The sequence below is a fragment of the Petaurus breviceps genome, unplaced genomic scaffold, assembly GCF_028583685.1.
Source record: "Petaurus breviceps papuanus isolate PSGF00001 unplaced genomic scaffold, PetGlider_PUasm1.0 174, whole genome shotgun sequence".
Classification (NCBI taxonomy): domain Eukaryota; kingdom Metazoa; phylum Chordata; class Mammalia; order Diprotodontia; family Petauridae; genus Petaurus; species Petaurus breviceps.
In genome coordinates this window covers 74,553,486-74,572,362 of record NW_027185761.1, presented here as the reverse complement: position 1 = coordinate 74,572,362, position 18,877 = coordinate 74,553,486, and the positions used below count along the sequence as shown (strand labels likewise).

The 18,877-nt window shown below is 47.2% G+C and overlaps 1 protein-coding gene across 1 annotated transcript in view; it reads right to left on the bottom strand.

Annotated features, from left to right (window-relative positions):
- AOAH (acyloxyacyl hydrolase) overlaps positions 1–18,877 on the bottom strand; it is a 107,112-nt gene that overhangs the window by 21,581 nt on the left and 66,654 nt on the right. The window contains exons 10-16 of the mRNA XM_069084584.1: positions 18,327–18,434; positions 18,144–18,245; positions 15,650–15,737; positions 15,393–15,536; positions 15,064–15,263; positions 11,057–11,148; positions 3,972–4,054 (exon numbers count right to left, since the gene is read on the bottom strand). Coding sequence (XP_068940685.1) covers positions 3,972–4,054; positions 11,057–11,148; positions 15,064–15,263; positions 15,393–15,536; positions 15,650–15,737; positions 18,144–18,245; positions 18,327–18,434 — 817 coding nt within the window. The remainder of the gene's footprint in view (positions 1–3,971; positions 4,055–11,056; positions 11,149–15,063; positions 15,264–15,392; positions 15,537–15,649; positions 15,738–18,143; positions 18,246–18,326; positions 18,435–18,877) is intronic.

Below are 18,877 nucleotides of genomic sequence, written 5' to 3'. Positions count from 1 at the left end.
CTGACACCAGCAAATGCAGGCTCCCTTAATGGAAAGCCTAGACAGAAGAGTTTGAAAGGTAAAAATAATAAAAAATAGCCCTGAACACACAAGACCTCACTGGAGTCTCACAATAACCAGTGAGGCAGGTGCTGTTATCATCCTTACTTTGCTGTTAGGGAACTGAGCCCAAGAGAAGGTAAATGGTCTCACAGGGAGGAAATGTCTGAAGAGGATTCAAACTCAGGTCTTCCTGACCTCAGTCCTTGAACCCTCTCTACACTGAAGCATTGGCGTTTTCAAAGCTCTGGCTGATTTTGGAATACAAGCGAACCAGGGCTGGAGACACGTTGCTTCCTCTTTTTCAGAAGGTCTAAAATGTCTGCCTGGTGTCCCCATTCCAAGCGCTTCATTCTCTATGCCCCCAAAGTAAAGGCGGGCGCCTGTCACAATCTCCATTTCTTGAGCTCCCCTATTTCCTCTTCCATATTGGTCTCTTTCTCACTCACTACCCAGATTCCACTCCTTTCCCTGCCTTTTGGCTGTGGTTTCACCAGCCTTATCTGAGCTGGGCTTCCCTTCTCATTCCCCTCCTCAACTGGGATGTCTTTCCTCTTCCCAATAGCTCTCATTTTCCCATGGCAAAATGCTCCCCAGCTGCACCCTAAGTGCTCACCCCCAGATCCCTCAGGGAGACAAACGGCCACCATGGAAGTGCCACCCTCTCTCCAGACCAGCCTGTGTGATTCAATCCCCAGAGAGGAGAAGCAGCAATGCCCTGAGTGCTCTGCCTTCTGTTTGCTTCTAGTTAGATTTCATCCCGTCCAGGATGTCACCCCCTGGGTTACCTCCCCCCTCCCTGCTTGGCATCATCTGCAGACCTGACGGGCAGCCTCCCTATGCTTTTATCCAGGTCACTGATAAAACGTTAGCCAGAGCAAGGCCAAGGACAGATCCCCGTTTCTTAGCAACTGTTACACATAGAAGACACAGTCCTGGCAAGATGAAATTTTATAACACGTATCTATGATTCTTTTTTATTATTACTAGAAAAAACCACCCACGAGAAACAGAAATATTCAAATATGCCCTTTCCAACCTTTACAAAAACACATACACTCTCATACAACACAGTATGGCCTATCGTTTCTATTATTGGAACTGTAAGCTATTGAAAAAAATCAGCTTTCCCATCTTCCCTCCTTTTTGAGATGGATCATTTCTCTACCTTCCCCCTCTTCCACCTGCTTTGCCACATTTAATTTTTCCTTTACTTTATCTGTGACAGCCACAAACAACTTCCTCTTTTCTCTATCTCCTCTTCCTTACCCCCAAAGTCGTCTGTAGCACTTAGCTGTGAATCAGAATAATACTATTGCTTTGTCACTTTGTGCTTAAGATTTAAATGGCAACAATTCAATAACATCTGTCACTTCCTCTACGCATTGAAATTTGGAGGATCCTCTTTGTTCTTAAGTGTTTCTATTGGTCATTAAAACTCCTTTAATGTTGGCACTCCCTTCCACAAATGTTTGAAATTCCTGTGCAGTCTTAAATGGCCTTCATCTTCAAAGAAAAATAATTTGATGAGGAAGCACTGTATTTCTTAATTTTAGTGCATCACATTATGTATTTAATCATTTCCCTATTATATAGAACTATTTTGTGCAATTTTAGCTACTTGTTTTTGATATTTGGTGGTTTTTTTTGCTTGATTGCTTATAAAACCACCTGCTTATCATTGTGCTGTTGAAGCTTGACCATGATATGTCTGAGTGAGTTGAACTTAGAATTCACCTCTCTTGACATAAAGTGCAATCTATTTGCAATCTGTCCTTCTGTTTTAGCATTTTTGAGAAAATTTCCTGTATGATTTCCCATAATGTAGTGCTCAGATTCTTTGGTGCAGTTTTCAAGCAGTTGGGTAATTTTAAAATCTTTCCGTACCCTGTTTTCCATAGCTGTTATTTTTATATCCTGTGCAATTTTCTTGACATGTTTTTCTGCTCCCTCTGATGTTTCTGACATTTCATTCTTCATTGAAATAATTCTGTTTTTCATTGACTCTATTGTTTTATTTCTAAAATCATTGTCTTAGTAAGAGCTGACATTTATGTAGTTCCTTACAGTTTACCAAGCACTTTACATATATTATCTCATTTGATTCTAACATTCAGCAACAAGTTTAGTTTTTTAAAAAGATGTGTGCAGATGATACAACTAAGGGCAGGTAACCGAGAATTAATACAAAACATGGGATTGGACTAAAGCAACAATACCAGGAGTGCTAAAGCTTGGAATAAGTTGAGATTGATGAGGAAAGCTCAGGACAGGGTTTTCTTACCTTGCTTTAAAAAAAAATCAAGATGGGGGAAATAGGGCCACAATGAAGGGATGGGACCAATGCTTGGGAGCCACTGGGATTAGTGAGTAGGAAGGTGACATGGTCTGACCTTCACTTTGGAGTCTGAATGGAGGATGGACTGGAGAGAGGAGAGATGAGGCAGGCAGCTCCCCTCCACCCCAGCAGTTATTGCAGTGATCTAGGTGTGATGATGGTTTGCTCCAGGCAGGGGCACTATCAGAGGAGAGAAGGAGGTGTGCTGGAGAGATGTTGCAAAGTTGAAATCATAGCCTTGGCAACGACTTGGATGTGGGGTGAGAGTGAGGAGCCCAGGGTGGCTCATGCCAATGAGTCCTGCCACTGGCAGGACAATGGTAATAGGAAAGGTAGGAGGAGGGAAAGATTTTGGGAGAAAGATAATGAGTTCTGGTTTGGACATGCTGAATTTAAGATGTCTGCAGGACATGAACCGTCTTTGGATTCTTGGGTTGGGAGACTGGGAGCTGAGCCTAAGAAGGTGCTTCCTTTTGACCCAGTCTTATGATTTCATTGGTGTAGGGAACTTCCAGTGAGGACATTCCTTCCACCCTCTCAGATTGATCCCTGCTCCACAAATGACAAGGGTAAAGATCTGCCTGGGGCATCAAGGTTAAATGACTCACCCAACGTCACATGGCTGTGATGTGCCAAAGTCAGGACTTGAACCCAGGTGATTTCAAGGGTAGTTTCTGTCCACTATGCCACACTGTCCCCCAAGATGTGTATGAATGCAAGTCTTGGGTTAAAAAGTCATTTGGAGGATGGGAGAGGACTAGTTTGATAGAATCACACTTGAAGAAGACCTGGTGGTCTTAGTGACCCGAAAACTCAGCAGGCCAAAAAGCTGATGTGATCTGGTAAGGGGAGAGAAAATATACCAAGGAAGTGAGGGTAGAAAGTAAAGAGATCTTCCAGGACACAGTCCTTCTGCATCATTCATGTTTAGGGTGTGAGAGATGACAATGTAGGTGACAATGCAGTAAATGAGATTGAAGAATGGTCAGAGAAATAGGAGGAGACTAGAACATATCATGGAAGTTAATAAAAAAAATAATAACATTGCTATGGCAGGTGCTATGCCCCAGCTGCTAAATGCTTTACAAAGAGTCTCATTTGATCCTCACAACATCCTGCAGAGGTGGTAGCTGCTCTGACCCCCATTTTGCAAATGAGGAAGCCGAGGTAGATGACAGTTAAATGGCTTGGCTAGTAAGAGTCTAAGGCTGGATCTGGACTCTGGTCTTCCTGATCCCAGGTCCCAGTGCTCTGCCCACTGAAAGGAAAGCGTCCATGAGAAGTTTCTAACGCTACAAAGGTCACCCACACCGGGCACTGTCTGCGAGTCACCGCCCCCTCCTCTCCTTGCCCACCCCACCTCTCTGGCCCTGGGCACGTGCCTCGGAACGGGCATCAGCGTGGCCGGGGGCATGCTCCCATCAGCCTCAGCTTCTCCTGCCCAGAGGTCCAGGGCGGAGGGACTCTGCCTGTCCAGCTCCCTCGGCCCCCACGCTCCCACACGCCGTGTTACTGACAATCGCCGAGGGACAGAGCACAGGGACGTCCCGTCTGGCTGAGGTCCCCTTGGAAGACAGCCGTAGAACACACGTACCATTTTTGGAAATATTCTGGTAGTCCCGATGATTGCAGCGGTTTCTCTGACGTAGGCGGAGATAAATAGACTGGTCCGGGAATCTGAAATGGGTTCACAGACACTTAGGGCATTCAAATAAAAAGATCCAAAGAGACGTTTGGTTTTGGTGGATTTTTCCCCCAGCGGGAGACTGTTCCTACGTGCTCAATGAACTCAGCACACGAGCATAGTGTGACAACTTTCTCCACTGAGTAGATTAATGAGTCAACAAGCTAATATCTATGAGTAAATACACAAAGTTTGTACACAAGCAAGATGAACTAGAGGACTTCAGGCAACACAGGTGTGTGTGTGTGTGTGTGTGTGTGTGTGGGGGGGTGGGTTGGGAGATGAAATCCAGGAAGATAACTCTGGACTGGTTCGCCATATTCAAAAGATGCAAATGAAAGGGAAAGTGTTACAGCATTGTATGTTAAAGAGTGGAGAAGTCCTCTCTAGGGGAGCTGCGGGGGTCTGCAGACCACTGGCCAACTTCCTTGACTTGTCATCAACTGGCTGGGTGGTGAACATTGGAAAGAGGAAGCCATGATACTGGAGGACTTCCGTGGCTACACCAGGAACAAATTAGGCCAGAATAACTTGCCTTAGTTTCCTTTTGGGGCAGATTAAGGGATTTCAGGCAACATTTAGCTGAATTTTGAGTCTCATCTATTCTTGTGGAAAAATATGGAAACGTGTGGGTGAGGAGATGGGAAAATTAGGTAGTTGAATAGTTGACTTCAAAGATATTTTGATATTTTGAAGCTGATTTGGAAAGGTCTCTTGTGGGGTGCCTCAGGGATCTCTGCTTGGCCCTGTGCTGTGGATGTTTTCATTACTGATTTTGAAGAGGCATCAGTGAGATTCCTATCAAATTAGCGGATGAGACAAAGTCAAAAGACAGAGCTAACAAGCTGGGTGACAAGGTCAGGATATCAAGAGATTCAGACATGCTAGAACATTGGGCTGAACTGAACAAGGCTGGATTTGATAGGGATGGAAGGGTGGGGGTTGGCTGAGTCAAGCAAGCAGTGATTCATCCCATTCCACTTCAAGTAATGGACTAATTCATTTCTGATACTTCTGTTAAGTGAGAATGGGTGAGAATGAATGAATGAATTAATCAAAGGTACTAAATAAATATGTACCCAGTCATGCTCTGTTCGTCCTCTATAAAACAGCATGCTGGTTTGGAACCAAGACTAATTGGAGTGTTTGGCATAATAGAGGAAAGGGCCATTCCAGTTGAGATCCTAAAAGGGAATCACTAGGTGGGGCCAGCAGAGAGAGAGAGAGAGAGAGAGAGAGAGAGAGAGAGAGAGAGAGAGAGAGAGAGAGAGAGAGAGAGAGAGAGAGAGAAGGAAGTCTCCTTTCCCTGCCCCCTTGGCCAGATGAGGACTCTACAAGTAGTCCAGCAGAAAAGCTGCCCCAAACCTAATGAAACCATCCCCAGGATTCCAGCCAAGAGGTCTTTAGGAGCTGGAGTTCATCCCCTTTGCCACCTGTGTTCTAAGCCTGAACCCACTTTTCCTAGAACTCTGTATGTGCTTTTGGGAGGGTATGTCCCACATTTTTGGGAGAATGTTTTATACCAAATACATTATCTTAAGTAAAATAAATTACACTTGGCCAACTAATTAATACCAACTAATAATCATTAGAGGAAACACACCAATGGGGGCTTGTGAACAGTGAAAATCATTGCCTCAGTCCCTCAGGTTCCCCCAGAGTCTTGAAGGCACAGGTACCCATCTGCCCTTTGGGGACCTAATTTGCTCCTACTAATGCAGGATTGGGATGAATTGGGAGCCCCAGAGCCCGTGCTATAGAGACAAATAAAAGGTCATATAGCACACTTGGGATCCAAAAAGCCAGTTTCACAAGAACCAGATGGGAAAGCCATGAGGAGAGAGCAGTTCATCTGAAAACGGTCTGGAGATTTTAGTCGACTGCAGGCTGAATAGGAGCCAATGGTATAACAGGTCACTCCCACCTCAGTCCAAGTTAATATAATCTTGCGTTGCATCAGGAGAGGCTGGCTTTCAGAAGTAAAGGAATGAGTGCTCTGGTCCTGGCCAGAGAACATCCAGACTCTTGGGTTCTGGGCAGGTTGGGAAGGACATTGATAAGCTTGAGGGGCTCTTGAGGAGGGCAGCCAATATGGGTAAGGCCCATGTCATCCGAGGGCAGGTTGAATGAATGGAATTCACTTATTAAAGTTCCATGTTCTCTGTGTACCAGGCATCACGTAAAATACTATGGATCCAAATTCAAGAAACCAACTATCCCTGCCTCCAAGGTGCTTGCATCCTAAGAAGGGAGGGTGTTTTGTTGGGGAGAGTTGCAGGCATGGTGAGTGGAGCAACATGCAGGGAGACAGTCCAGGTGTAACCTGGTCAGGGGTCTGGGTCAACTGTCTGTAGGGGGCTCTCACCCATCAGGACAACATGACCATAGGACGGGAATTTTAAAGCTAAGAGACTTAGCTCCTCCAGGGCATGGTTTCTGAAGGAACCAGAGACGTCTGTCCTCAAGAGAAGAAGGATAGGGTAGGGGTATGATGGCTCAAGTCACACTTCTTACCCACGCTGGCTAGGTGACCCTGGGCATCTCAATTTCCTTCTCAGCACCCATGGCACTTCTCTAGGACTAGATTGTAGTGTGGAAAAGGGGTACCTGTACTGGTGGAGGGAGTTTCCTCATGTTCCTTGCACCCATGGAATCACAATCTAGTCCCTGACTCCGTAATCAAAAATAACCTTTTCTTTCACCAGAAAATTTTATTTCCTTGATCCAGATAGGGAGCCTCTCCTATAAATTCTATAAACTGAATTTCTCAGAACTTGAGAGCTGTGAGAAAATGGAATAATCAATAGCCCATTTTGTGATAGAAAGGACTGTAAAATAGAAACCATATATAGGCAAGGTTGTCTTGACCTTGTGTTAATAAGAAATCAGATACTTTGCTTAAAAGAGTTTAGGACATGTAACATCCCCACCCCAAGATGTAGACTCTTTCCCCCTCTCCGACCTCTCCCTCTTTCTCTGTCTCTTTGTACTGACTGTTCCCCACACCTGGAAGGCACCTCCCCCTAACTCCTATTAGAATCCCTTCTGGCTTCTTTCAAAGCCCATCCCAGGTGCCACCACTTATAAGATCCCTCCCTCTCTCTCTCCCTCCCTCCCTCAGTTGCCAGGGCTTCCCCCAACAATTTCCTTCTATTTCTCCTGAGTATGTTTTGTGTTTAATATGCATGCATCCCGTCTCCTGAATAGAAGGTAAGCTTCTTCAGGGCAGAGCCTGCTTTATCTCTGTCCGCCTCTTTCAGACCTAGCACATAGACCCTGAGCAGCGGAAAGAGTGGGCTGGTGCCAAGGACTCCATTCCTGACTCCTGGACTTTGTCTATCTTGACCCTATGCACTTCCCTGAGCCTACCTTTCAGCTTTTTTTTGGGTATTATTTTCCTCATTAGAATGTAAGCTCCTTGAGGACAGGAACCATCTTTTTTCTTGTGTTTGTATTCTCAGTACTTAGCACATTCACTCATTAAGTATTTACCAATGCTTGGTAAATCCTTCTTGGCTAGACTTGAGTGACTTGCAATAGAAATGTGAAATGGGTAATTGGCAGAATGGGTAAACTCTTCAGCCTGGAAGCTTCTTTAGTCTCTCAGAAGATTGCTGCTAAATTCTGGCCTGATCTTCTGTAATGCACACTATGATCCTTTTGTGCTTAAAATTCCCTTTCCTGTATGGGAATAGAAACATTGCATCTCTGATTCATATTTGTACAATGGGAACCATTAAAAAATACTTTCCCCTTTCTGTTATCCCCTTAGACTTCAAACCTTAACTTATTACATGATTAGCAACTTTTCCCAGGAGAAATGGGGTGAGGGTGGTGATCCAAAGGGTATGAGAATTGGGGAGTCTACTTCCTCAACCAAGAGGGCTAGTCTCCCCTTAATAATGGACCTGGACAAGCCACAATGGCTAGGGAAAGACCAGGAATGGGTTCGGGTCACCAGCCTCGGGATTTCGGCTGAGCAACTGTATCTAGCCTTTGTGTTAGATACTTCAGGTGTGTCTATGAGAAAGTTCATGCTTCTGACTCGAGTATTGTGGATTCTGGGCATGCTTGGAAACCCCTGCTTCTCTCCTGGGGGAGGAAATCAGGGAAATGCTGAAATAAATTAGTGGGAGTTCTATCCTGATACTAATGTTCTGAGCTTTCATTGGTAGCAGGTTACCTTTCTAACTTCACTTGCTGAGTGCAGGAAGGCTCAGCTCCTGTTAGAGATGCTAGCTGTGGGATGCATGCGGTAAGACCACTGTCCTTGGGGATCCCACTAGGTCTTCTGGGACAGAGAGAAAGGGAAGAAACTCAAGGATGAGCCACCAAGCAGAATGAAGAGGAATGCCTCTACGAACGAATAAAGAAATAAGCTTCTACCTTACTTACAAAGAATAGCACCAACCTGTATAGGTGCCCAAGTATATGCAAAATTTATGCAGAGTAAATGCAAAATTACTTCCTAAGGGGTGGGAGGGGGAAGCGCTGGCAACTGAAGAGATCAGGGAAAGCTCCCTGTAAGAAGTGGCCCCCTGAACTGTGCTTTAAAAGAACCTAATGGTTCTATGGGACACAGGAGAGGCATGGCAACATTCTAGGAAAGGGAGGCAGTGTGTACAAAGACTGGGTGGTGGGAGATGGGACGTTGTTGTATAAGAGGAAGAGAACAGAGGCTGGCTTGGCCAGTGTAGAGTTTATGAAGGGCAGTCATGGGAGATCTGCCTGCAAAGACAAGTGAAGCTGCTGTGAAGTACTTTGAATGCCAAACGGGAGTTTTAGAGGCAATCAGGGATTCTGGAGTTTACTGAGTGGGTGGGGGGCATGGTCAGAGCTGTGCTTTAGGCAACCCCTTTGCCCACTCCATGGAGAAGGATTGGAGCAGGGAGAGATGAAGCACCCCAGTGAGAGGAGACAGGGACCAAACTGGGGGAGGGAGCTGTGTGAGGAGCGAAAGGTTTAATCTCTTGGTCCCCTCTCTTCTCTGTGGGAGTTTTTGGGTAGGGGGTCCTTTGCTAGGGTCCTGATAGAGAAACTTGCAGGACAGTCACTTGAGTCTGCTTTGAAATAGAGTAAGCTCCCTGTCCCTGAAAGTATTCAAAAGAGGATGAATGACCACAGGCTAATGACACCATGGAGGGCATTCCTCTACAACAGGGGTGGGATGCTGGACCAGAGGCTTGAATGGGCGCTGTGACAACTGTCTCTTTCCTTTGTGAGTCAAGGTATGATGTATGTGCCACAGGAGGGTGAAGCCAGAGGGGAGGGGCCCTGGTCGTCATGCCCAGGCCAGGCCCCACCACATTCTCTCAGCTTGAGTCAGAGCCAGGCTGAGTTGGAGGGACCATTTTACAAGAGGGAAACTGAGACCTAGATAGGATGAGTGACTTGTCTAAGGTCACACAGTTAGCAACAGAACTGACTCTAGTTAATAGAAAGACATCTCCCTGAGGGCAGGCACTTGCCCTTTTGTCTTACTCAACCCAAAGCCAGGTGCCTAGTAACCACTTAACAAACACTTGCTGATGGACTGAAGGCGGTTTCCGCAGCTATGTAAGTGTCAAGCACCACATTCCGTCCATTTTCCTGAGAGTTCCTCTCTTGTCCATACCCTATCCAAGCTCTCTCCCCTCCCCCACCCCAGCTCCTACCTCACCCCAAGCTCCCATCTCCCAGGGACCTTCCAATGGACTTGCACTACCTGAGTGACCTTGGGCAAGGCACCAAGCTTGACTGAGCCTCAGTTTCCTGTAAGATGGGGAGCATTAACTAGATGGCCTCCCTGGTCCCTGGAAACTCTGGCTCCGTGAACCTACATTGTAACCCATGAGACCTCCCCTTACAGAAAAGGCCGGCTTTTCACTTATTCGAGAATAAACATTTTCCCAGGACTGTGAGATGAGAGAACAGGTGCATGGATGTGTTGACTCAGCTGAACCAAGAGAAGATGTGCCGACCTCAGGGCGCAGACTCGTGAGCAGAGGCAGATGGGCAGGCATGGCCCGGGACGGCGTTGAGCTTTCAAGGGGAGTGGCGAAGACTGGGGGGCCAGGACAGCACCTTCCACGTGGTCCCAGACAGTCAGGCCCCCTCCCCCACCAGAGGAGAGGCCAAGTCCGAGGGACTCCTGCCCCTCCCACCAGGCTGCTCCATCCCCGGCTCATCCACTGAGCAGATGTGGAGTGGATCCTCCCAACACACAAGGATCCATGAGACACCTCAGTGTCCCCTCCCCGCCTGTTCTTCGAGTCTACTGATCTGTGTGCAGGGGAGGCAGAAGGCTCTCTCTAATGATGAGTTCCCCTGTGACTTTGGCCAAGTCACTCACCTTCCCTGGGCCTCAGTTTCCTCACCTGTAAAATGGAGGGGTCGGGCCAGAAGTCTCTTCTAGCTCTAGGTGTAGGATCCTAATGTATACAGTAGGTGCCTAATAAATGTTTGTGGAATTAAATTAATTAAATTAAATTGAGTTCTACCTTAAGTTCCCTTCACAAACATTCCTTCTTGTTACTGGATAATAGGGAAGCCCCTCCGTCTGTGCTGCCCATCCAGGAGCATTTGCTTTTCTAAAATTTTAACTTGTATTGATGACTTTGATTTTCCTTTCACTTTGATTTCTCAGTATATGCCTCACTTCCCCACCATCCCTTATAACAAACACTTTTTAAAAAGTAGAAGGAAAAACTATCTCAGTTTGGCAAAACTAACCACTACACTGTTTTCTGTCTGAGGTCAGTGCCATGGGCTTTGCAGGTGGAAAATTTGTCTCAGTCTAAATCCAGCTTCATGTCCAGCCCCCAGGGGTTAGGCTGGGGTTCAGCAGGGACTGCCCCAGATGTCCTCTGTGTCCTAGAGATGACGTCAAATGATCCTTGTCCATTCTCTAGGGAAAAGGCACGATCTCAAGCCTAAGACCCCTCCCAAAATAGCCCTTTCGGTCTGTTCATGTGTGGACATGTGTATATGTTGCATATGTATACGCAGGCACTTACCCGCTGGTAGAATTCAGAAATCCTGTTGGGCCAGAGAGCTGGGGCCAGTCAAGCTCATTGCTCAAAGCCATTGGCAGATGGGAGAAAGTTTTCTAAAAGAAGAAAAACAAGAAATCCTTAATAGGCCATCATTCCTCTCTTCTGGCCCCTGGCTCAAGCAGGCCAATGGAAAGTTTTTAGGAAAGGCTATACATTTTGTTAGAATTGATGAGAAATGTAAACTACAGATCAGTGGAAAATCCACAAGAGGTTCCAGGCCCCCAGTGACCTTCCTTGGCTTGATCTGGGTGGGTTGGTCCAAGCATATGCTGCTCCTCATTTCTTGACCCGGATCATCTCTTGCTGGTTTTCCCTGCCAGGGGCTTATTGTAGAAGGTGGAAATTTAGCTGGGACTTGAAGGAAGCCAGGGAGATGGGGAGGTGGAGATGGGGGGGGGGAGAGAAACATTCCAGGCATGGGGAACAGCCAGGGAAAATGTCCTGAGTCAGGAGCTGGAGGGTCTTGTTTTGGGAACAGCCAGGAGGGTCATGTCTGTGGAGGGAAGAGTAAGTGGGGGAGCAAAGTGTAAGAAGCCTGGAAAGGGTGGGACATGTTCTGAATCTAAGATGTTGGAAGTGATGAGCCATTGGAGTTTATTGAGAGTAACACGGTTACTTCTGTGCTTCAGGAAATTCACTTTGACAGCCACATGGGGGAGAATGGAGGATGGACCGAAGGGGCAGAAGGTGAGCTTGGAAGCGGCCATGGGGAGCCCGGGGCACTCCAACCAGTGAGGTTGTTCTCACAAATCGGAAACAATTCCTTATAGACCTTGCAGAGCAGACCTTCATCAGAGAGGGCTGCTATCAAGGGTTTTCCCCAATTAATTGCTTCCCATTTCTTTTTCAGAATATTCATCAAAGAGGGAGATTTCCCCATCATGTTTTTGAAACCACTTTTTCTTGGTTGTCTTTCTGTATTCTAGGAATTTTCTATTTCCCATTCTCATTTCTTTCTTTGGGTAATTTACTGAGTTTCTGAGTTTTGTTTCAGAGGTGGGGGTGTCCCCATTGTTGCTGCCTCAGCCTCCCCCTTCTCCTTATTATGAGGCTTTCTCGTTACTTTCCTTTGTTCCATCGGCCAGCCATCCCTGGGTTTGGAGACCACTTGGATGGTGTTTGCTCTTTTAAAAATTTTGGCCTCTCTCCTGTGCTTCTTCAAGCCTTGTCCCAATGATGGATTCCTTTCCTTCCTCCCTCTTTTTTGGACTTTTGTATTTTTTTGCTTTATTTAGAGAAATGCTTGCTGTTTGGGAGTGACAAAGGGGGCTGGACTCCAGCAAGATCTTTCATTCAGACCCCCTGCCCCAAACCCTTTCTTGGTACCAACATCTTCCCCCCACCTTGTCAACACCTCTTCATTTCTCTCCTCTGTCTTTTATTATTTATACCTGATGCATTAACATCGTGGTGTATTTATTCCAGGAGGTGAGTGATCCATTTGTCTGGGAGCCAGTCCTTCCCTCCCCCACCATGTCATTGCATTCAGATTATTTCTGCTGGAGTCCATTGTTGTCCACCATGGTGATTTAGTTTTCTCTTTTACTTAGGGAGGTGTCAGAAATTATGACAAAGGAGAACAGCTTTATGTTTTATTTTTTCTGCAAGGATGAGTACATTTTCTCTCCCTCCATCCCTGATTTGAACTCAGACCTTTTGGTTCCAAACTCAGCATTTCTTAAAATGCAACAATCTACCTCAGTCTACAGACCCTGCTGGAAAAGCCAATAATGCTAGCTTGGGTGGGTCATGGAACACAATAAAGACTGCCTCTCTGAATGAAAATGCCAGCCCTTCTAGGATGATGCTGAGGATGGATACCAAGCTCTGTCCTCTGTGGTCTTTAGGATCTTCCTTCTTCATCTGTTTGGAAATCAGGATGGTACCTGGCCACCCCCAGGCTTCTGGACACTACTGCTCATCACAGTTCCTCAGAGACCAGGCATGGGTTGGCACCTGCATCTGCAAGCAGCATCTGGGGTGTCATTTTTTAGGTTGGTAAACCTGAATTAATTCAGAGCAGTGAGGTGGTCTCTCACAGAGAAGGCAAGAGCACAATGGTCACTGAGGCATTTTCCTTCTTCTGTACCAAGTGTTAAAGTTTCTCCTGGCTGTTCTATTGACTGGGGCTGAGAAGACTTAGATGTCTATCTTCCTGGCTAGGGAGTGAGATGTGAGCATCTTTTGGGGGTGATAGTTAACAAAATGCCATTGTTACAGGCAGTAGATTTTCCTTTTCACATTCTCTGTGTGCCCAGAAGAGCTTAAGAGACTCACTTTGTGTCTTGGAAGATTTTCGTTAGATATTATTATAGCTACATGTAGATATGTGCATTCTGAGATATTCCATATCTTCCTGGCACTCTTCTCAAAAGCTTTTGCTTCCTTGGATGATATGCTCTTGCTTATATCTTTTCTACATGTTCTTTCAAAATCTGAGCCCACCAGAGAGCTCCCTATGCATCTACATTAGCCTTTTAAGATGATTCCTTTTTCCCTCTGAAGACCAAGGATTTAGAACTTGGTAGGAACTTGGGGATAATGTTTTCTAGCTTCTTCATTTTATAGAGAAGAAAACTGAAGTCCAGTGAGGCTGAGTGACTAGTTTAAAGATGCATGAACATGAAATGAACTTTACTCTTGACTCTCAAGTTAATACTTTCCCACTATAGAATCCTGCCTCTTCCTCGCTAGCACCATTTTTATGATTTTGAATGTCTCTTGACCATGCAAAGTCAGCTCCCTTTTAGAGTCTCAGAGGATGGGATCAAGCCTATTCTTGCTCTGAATGTTTTGAATTTGCTTTCCTGAGCCCTTGGGTCCACATCTCACTGCATCTGGCATTCTCCTCTTTGGCCATCATGAACTCTAAGGTGAAATGTCCATCATCTCCCAAGACTTCTGATGCTTCCCCTTAATGGACCAGATCCTCGTTGGTGATGATAATTAGGCTCAGAGTTTGCTACTTCTTCTAGTTTCTGAGAGATAAGATTGAAAGAAAGCTACACCAAATATTGGTCATATCCTCTCTACCATATTTTGTATTTTATTAGGTTCAACAGACCTTTTTGAGTTTTATGTGCCAGACCCTATGCTCAGTACTAGGGATACAAAATCAGAAATGAATCCATCCCTGTTTTCGTTGGACTCGCATTCTATCACGTGTATTTCTCCTAAACAGTCGATGTGGTTGTATTATCAACCCCATGTTAAAGGATGAGGACCAGGCAGCCAAGAAAATGAAGTCAAATCTAAAATGAAGAAAGGGGCCAAGTCTGGAATAGCTCCCCCTTGAGTCTGCATGGCAAATGAAGGGCTGCAGATATCTCTGGATTCATGCCATCCTGCCCTTTGGAATTATCCAAGAAATCTTGCTGGGAGCAGTGCCATAAGAACTGAGTAATTCCAAATGCCTTTCACAATTATACAGCTTAAAATAATTTTCTCTTTTATTTACTTGGTTTTCTCAGAAAGTAATTTGGGGCAATTGAGAGGTCACCTTTTTCTTCAGAAGAATGCAGAGCCTAGCCAGCATGTTCTGCCCACTGTTGGCAGGTAGAAGGCCCAAGGGCTCCCCTTCAGCATGTGGGACAAGGGCACCGAATGCATCAGAACTCAGTCCACCAGCTGTCTGGTCTGGATGCACAAAAAGTAAAAGCAGCAGAGAGAGCCAGCTGTCCCCTGTGACTTGGTCACTGTCTGCAGGAATGAGGTACCATGTAAACTGTATGATATGCTCTTGGATGGAAGGGTCCTTTTCTGCTTGGCTGGTCACCTTCTTTCCCAGTGCTGGCATCTTGATCCACAGCACCCAGGAGGCAAAGGGAAGGATTTGGATTGTTTTTGTCAAGAGAATCTTGAGGACCAAAGGAATCTAACTTTTTAAAGTGTCCCAAACATGGCTGTGAAGTTGGGCTACCAAGACCGGTGCTCCATTTTCTATGGGCCTCTGAATCTTTTTTCCCTACTCCATCCTCCCTGTTAGGTCCATGGGCCTTCTCTTTATCTGGGGATTCTCCCAGGGAGTATGGAAGCCAGACTGTGGAGATGGCGCTACAGTAGGAGATGTCCTGCTGCCATGGAAGGAACACTGAGCTTGGGGCCATGGGACCTGAGCTCCGATCTTGGCTGTGCCACCCACAACCACGCTGGGCCTCAGTTGCCTCTTCTGCAAATGAGGAGGTTGGGCTAGACAGCCATTAAGGTCCCCTCAGACCTCAGTCCATGATTCTTTGCACAATCCCCTGTTTAATAAACGGAATCAGACAAAATTACATAATGTGTGACCTGGAAAGACCAGCTTGGTCCCGGGTGAATGCGCCTTGGCTTCCTCCTGACGAGCTGAAGGATTCCTCGGGCCCTGGACCTGTCATGAGGAGCACGTGGGCTGCCTCCCAGACAATGACAGGTGATGGTGCAGGGGGGCTGGCAGCCCGTGGCCCTGTGACAGGCACTTGGAAGAGCAGATTTGTCTGGCTCAGCTGCCCTGGCCCTGACAATATGCCTGGAGAAGCTGCCTTGATGAAAAGGCAGCTAAAATATTCTAGCGCTCACTGGTGAACAGATGGGGGCCGTGGCAGGAGGGCACTGTCTCCTGCCGGGCTGGAGAACCTGGCTGTCGGATTTTTCCTCCTCCATTTCTCTTTTCAGGGGAGAGTTAGTCAAGCGGAGATGGCCTTTTTCAAAGACAAAGATGCTGATTTACATTCTCAGGTCTGCTCATGCCCCCTGCAGTAGCCCCCAAACATCATTTTGGGCATCTGGAGGCTGTCGTGCTTGCAGTTGTCCTGTTTTGTCTCCGCCTGATTTCCCCAGAACTGCACAGTGGTTAGAACGCCAGGCCTGGAGACAGGAAGACTCATCATCTTGAGTTTGAATCTGACCTCCGACTCTTACTAGCTGTGTGACCCTGGGCAAGTCGCTTAATACTGTTTGCCTTAGTTTCCTCATCTGTAAAATGAGCTGGAGAGGTAAATGGCAAACCACCCCCAAATCTTTCCCTAGAAAACTCCAAATGGGGTCACACAGAGCTGGACTCGACTGAAACTACTGGACAACAACAGCGATTAGGGGCTCCTGGAGGAGAGCTGGGGTCTCCAGCCACCCCTTGTGCCCTGGGCACCTGTGCTCTTGTCAGAGGTGGGAAGGAGAAACAATCTCTCTTTTCACCCTCTTTGGATTGAGCTACAAATATCTTTCCAGCTGAACAGTCTGGCAATGAAATCCACTAGAAATCTCCCCGGGGCCATATTGCTTAATGAGGGGCTGGCCCCAGAACCAGGAGGGTGGAGGGATTTCTGTTAGAAGTGCTGGGAAAGAACCACGTGGGTCCCTAGAGCCTCTCAGGTGTGCAGGGAATGGAGGGGCTTGGAGGGCTGGGGTGTGAAGACAGGGGGAGCCTTGATCTTGGATCCTCAAATACCTCAAAGAGTCAAGGACTCGAGGGCTTCTGGTGAGAACCCCCACCAGCTTGGTTCTAGAGCCTTCCCTGATCCTCAGAGAGCTAAGGCCGAGGCCAAGGCCAAGGGAGCATCTGAAGCCCCATCTTCTTGCCGCCCAGGTCGGCTCTATAACTGCTAGGCAATCCTGTCTCTCCAAGATCAGACAACAAAACAACCTCGTTGGCACAAGAGGCAAAGGGGAAAAGTCCTGTTTCCCCTCTCTGGGGAAAGACCGCCTTCTCACCAATTCCTCACATCCTGTTCTTCCCCTTCGCACCCTCTGGCTAAACTGTCCTTCTACACACTCCTAGTCTTTCTACAGGACATTTCATCTCCAGCCTCCTTGCCTTTGAATCAGGAATAACCCAGGACAAGAATGCCATCTCTTGTCCCCTCTGTCTCTCAAGGCTCAGTTCAGGTACAGGAGGCCTTTACTGATTCCTCAGTCGGTACCATCTTCCTCCTCAGGTAACTTTGTATTTACTTACCTATTAGACCCCAGCAGAAGGAAAATTCCCTGGGGGCAGGCTTATTTTTGTTAGCATGGGGTCTCCAGGGCTTAGCACAGTGTCCCACACTTAGTCTGTTCTTAATAACTCTTGTCTAAATTGAATTAAACTGAATTAGATGGAACTATTTTAAATGGGTCACCTGCCCCACAGAACCCAGACTGCCTTGGGCTGGGGTTCTCTTTGGGTTTGCAAACAGCCTGACTGGAGGAGCCCCCACTTCTTCCCCCCCCCACCCGCCCCAATCTGTTTTCCTCGATGACTTTCTCTACTCTGGCCTGGATTCTCACTCAGTGAGTGAGAATTTGGAAGCCACATTCTTAGCCTGGAGGGAATTCAGTAGCCCAGAAGTCTGGCCAGAGATCTGCACTCCCCGAAACCTGGAAGTTACTAATCCCCAATTCGTGGAAAAGAAACAATACTCAAGGACTCCAGTGAAAGCCTGCTGGAGTCCAGAGAGAAAACCAGAGAGGGTGGGGTCTTAGACCCAGGGCTGGCCTCTGACTGCCATTAGGAGCCCTTGTCCTTTCTCCTGGTGCCCAGCTCCCAGAGGAGTCACTAATGATGTGGCTGCTGGAGCACCCGGGCAGGATTAGGGGGCTCCTTAGAGCCTAGCAAGCCCAACCCCCTCCCTTCACAGATGAGTCACTTAGTAGCAGAGAGGCAGAGACTTGTCCACTGTCACAGCCAGTCAGTATCTGAGGCAAGGGCTCTGTTTCCAGAGCGCCTGGCTTGGATTCCATCACGTGGGCCGTTTCCAGCACTTCTCTGAGGTTCCCCACATTTTCCCAGTGTGTGAGACCGAAGCAGGGTTTGCCCAGAGCTACATCAGAGATGACAGGTCCCTCAGAGACTCCTCCATCCAGCTCACACCCAAAGAGGATCCCCCTCTACACCGTTTGTTTTCTGCTTGAGACCTCCTGAGAGTTCTCAGCTGCTGTCCACCTCTGGAGGGGAGGCAGCCATTCGCTTTCACACAGCTGGGAGTGTTCAGAAGTTTTTTTTCTGACCCCAGGCCCAAATGTTCCAATTTGCAACTTCTACCCATCCTGTCCTAAGGGACCCAACAGCTTACAGAATGTTCAAGTGAGACCAAACCTTGGCATCCCCAAAAGACCCCTCTCCATCACTGGCCCAGAGTGGCCACAGCGTTTGGTCAGTCCTGGTCTTGGGGATGTGTTGAATCCCTCCTCCCATAACCTGCAGGGGAGGAAGGGAGAGGAGCCTTAGGGGGAAACAGCAAAACAGGGGACTCAGAAACCCTTCAGAAATCACACCCACCTGGTGGGCACAGTGGGGGTAGTTCTGCTGACCGCTTTGTGTGTCAGTGTGGGTGCCATTATCCAGGATGCTGCAAGTATGGAAAGCTGCTATGAATCCTCTGGGACCCTGCTCCCAATAACACCTGCCAATTCAAAATGACCCACCAGCTGGGGCCAGAGAGACCTTCCCTGCCCAGGCAGAAAACTCTGGGAAGCCTAATTCTAATCTTTCCATTCTCCTGGAGAGAAGGACATGTAAAATCCAAAGACATTACTAGAAATCTCAGGGCCCCCACTGCTGCATGGCTTCAGCTGTGATGACTCAGAAATGATGCAAAGCCCATCACCTTGCCAGTCTGGTGTCTCTGGGAATGAGCTGGGCTGGTGTCCCTAGTGGATGGAAAGACCATGAGACAACTCTGGCAGGGCTAGGCCTCTCTATGAGCTGGAACTGGGATTAAAGAAAGATAAGGATCCTGACCATGAGTGACCCAAAGCAGATCAGTGATTACTGCAAAGACTGAAATGACATTGCTATCACTGCCCTGGTCAATATCACTGCCACAGTCA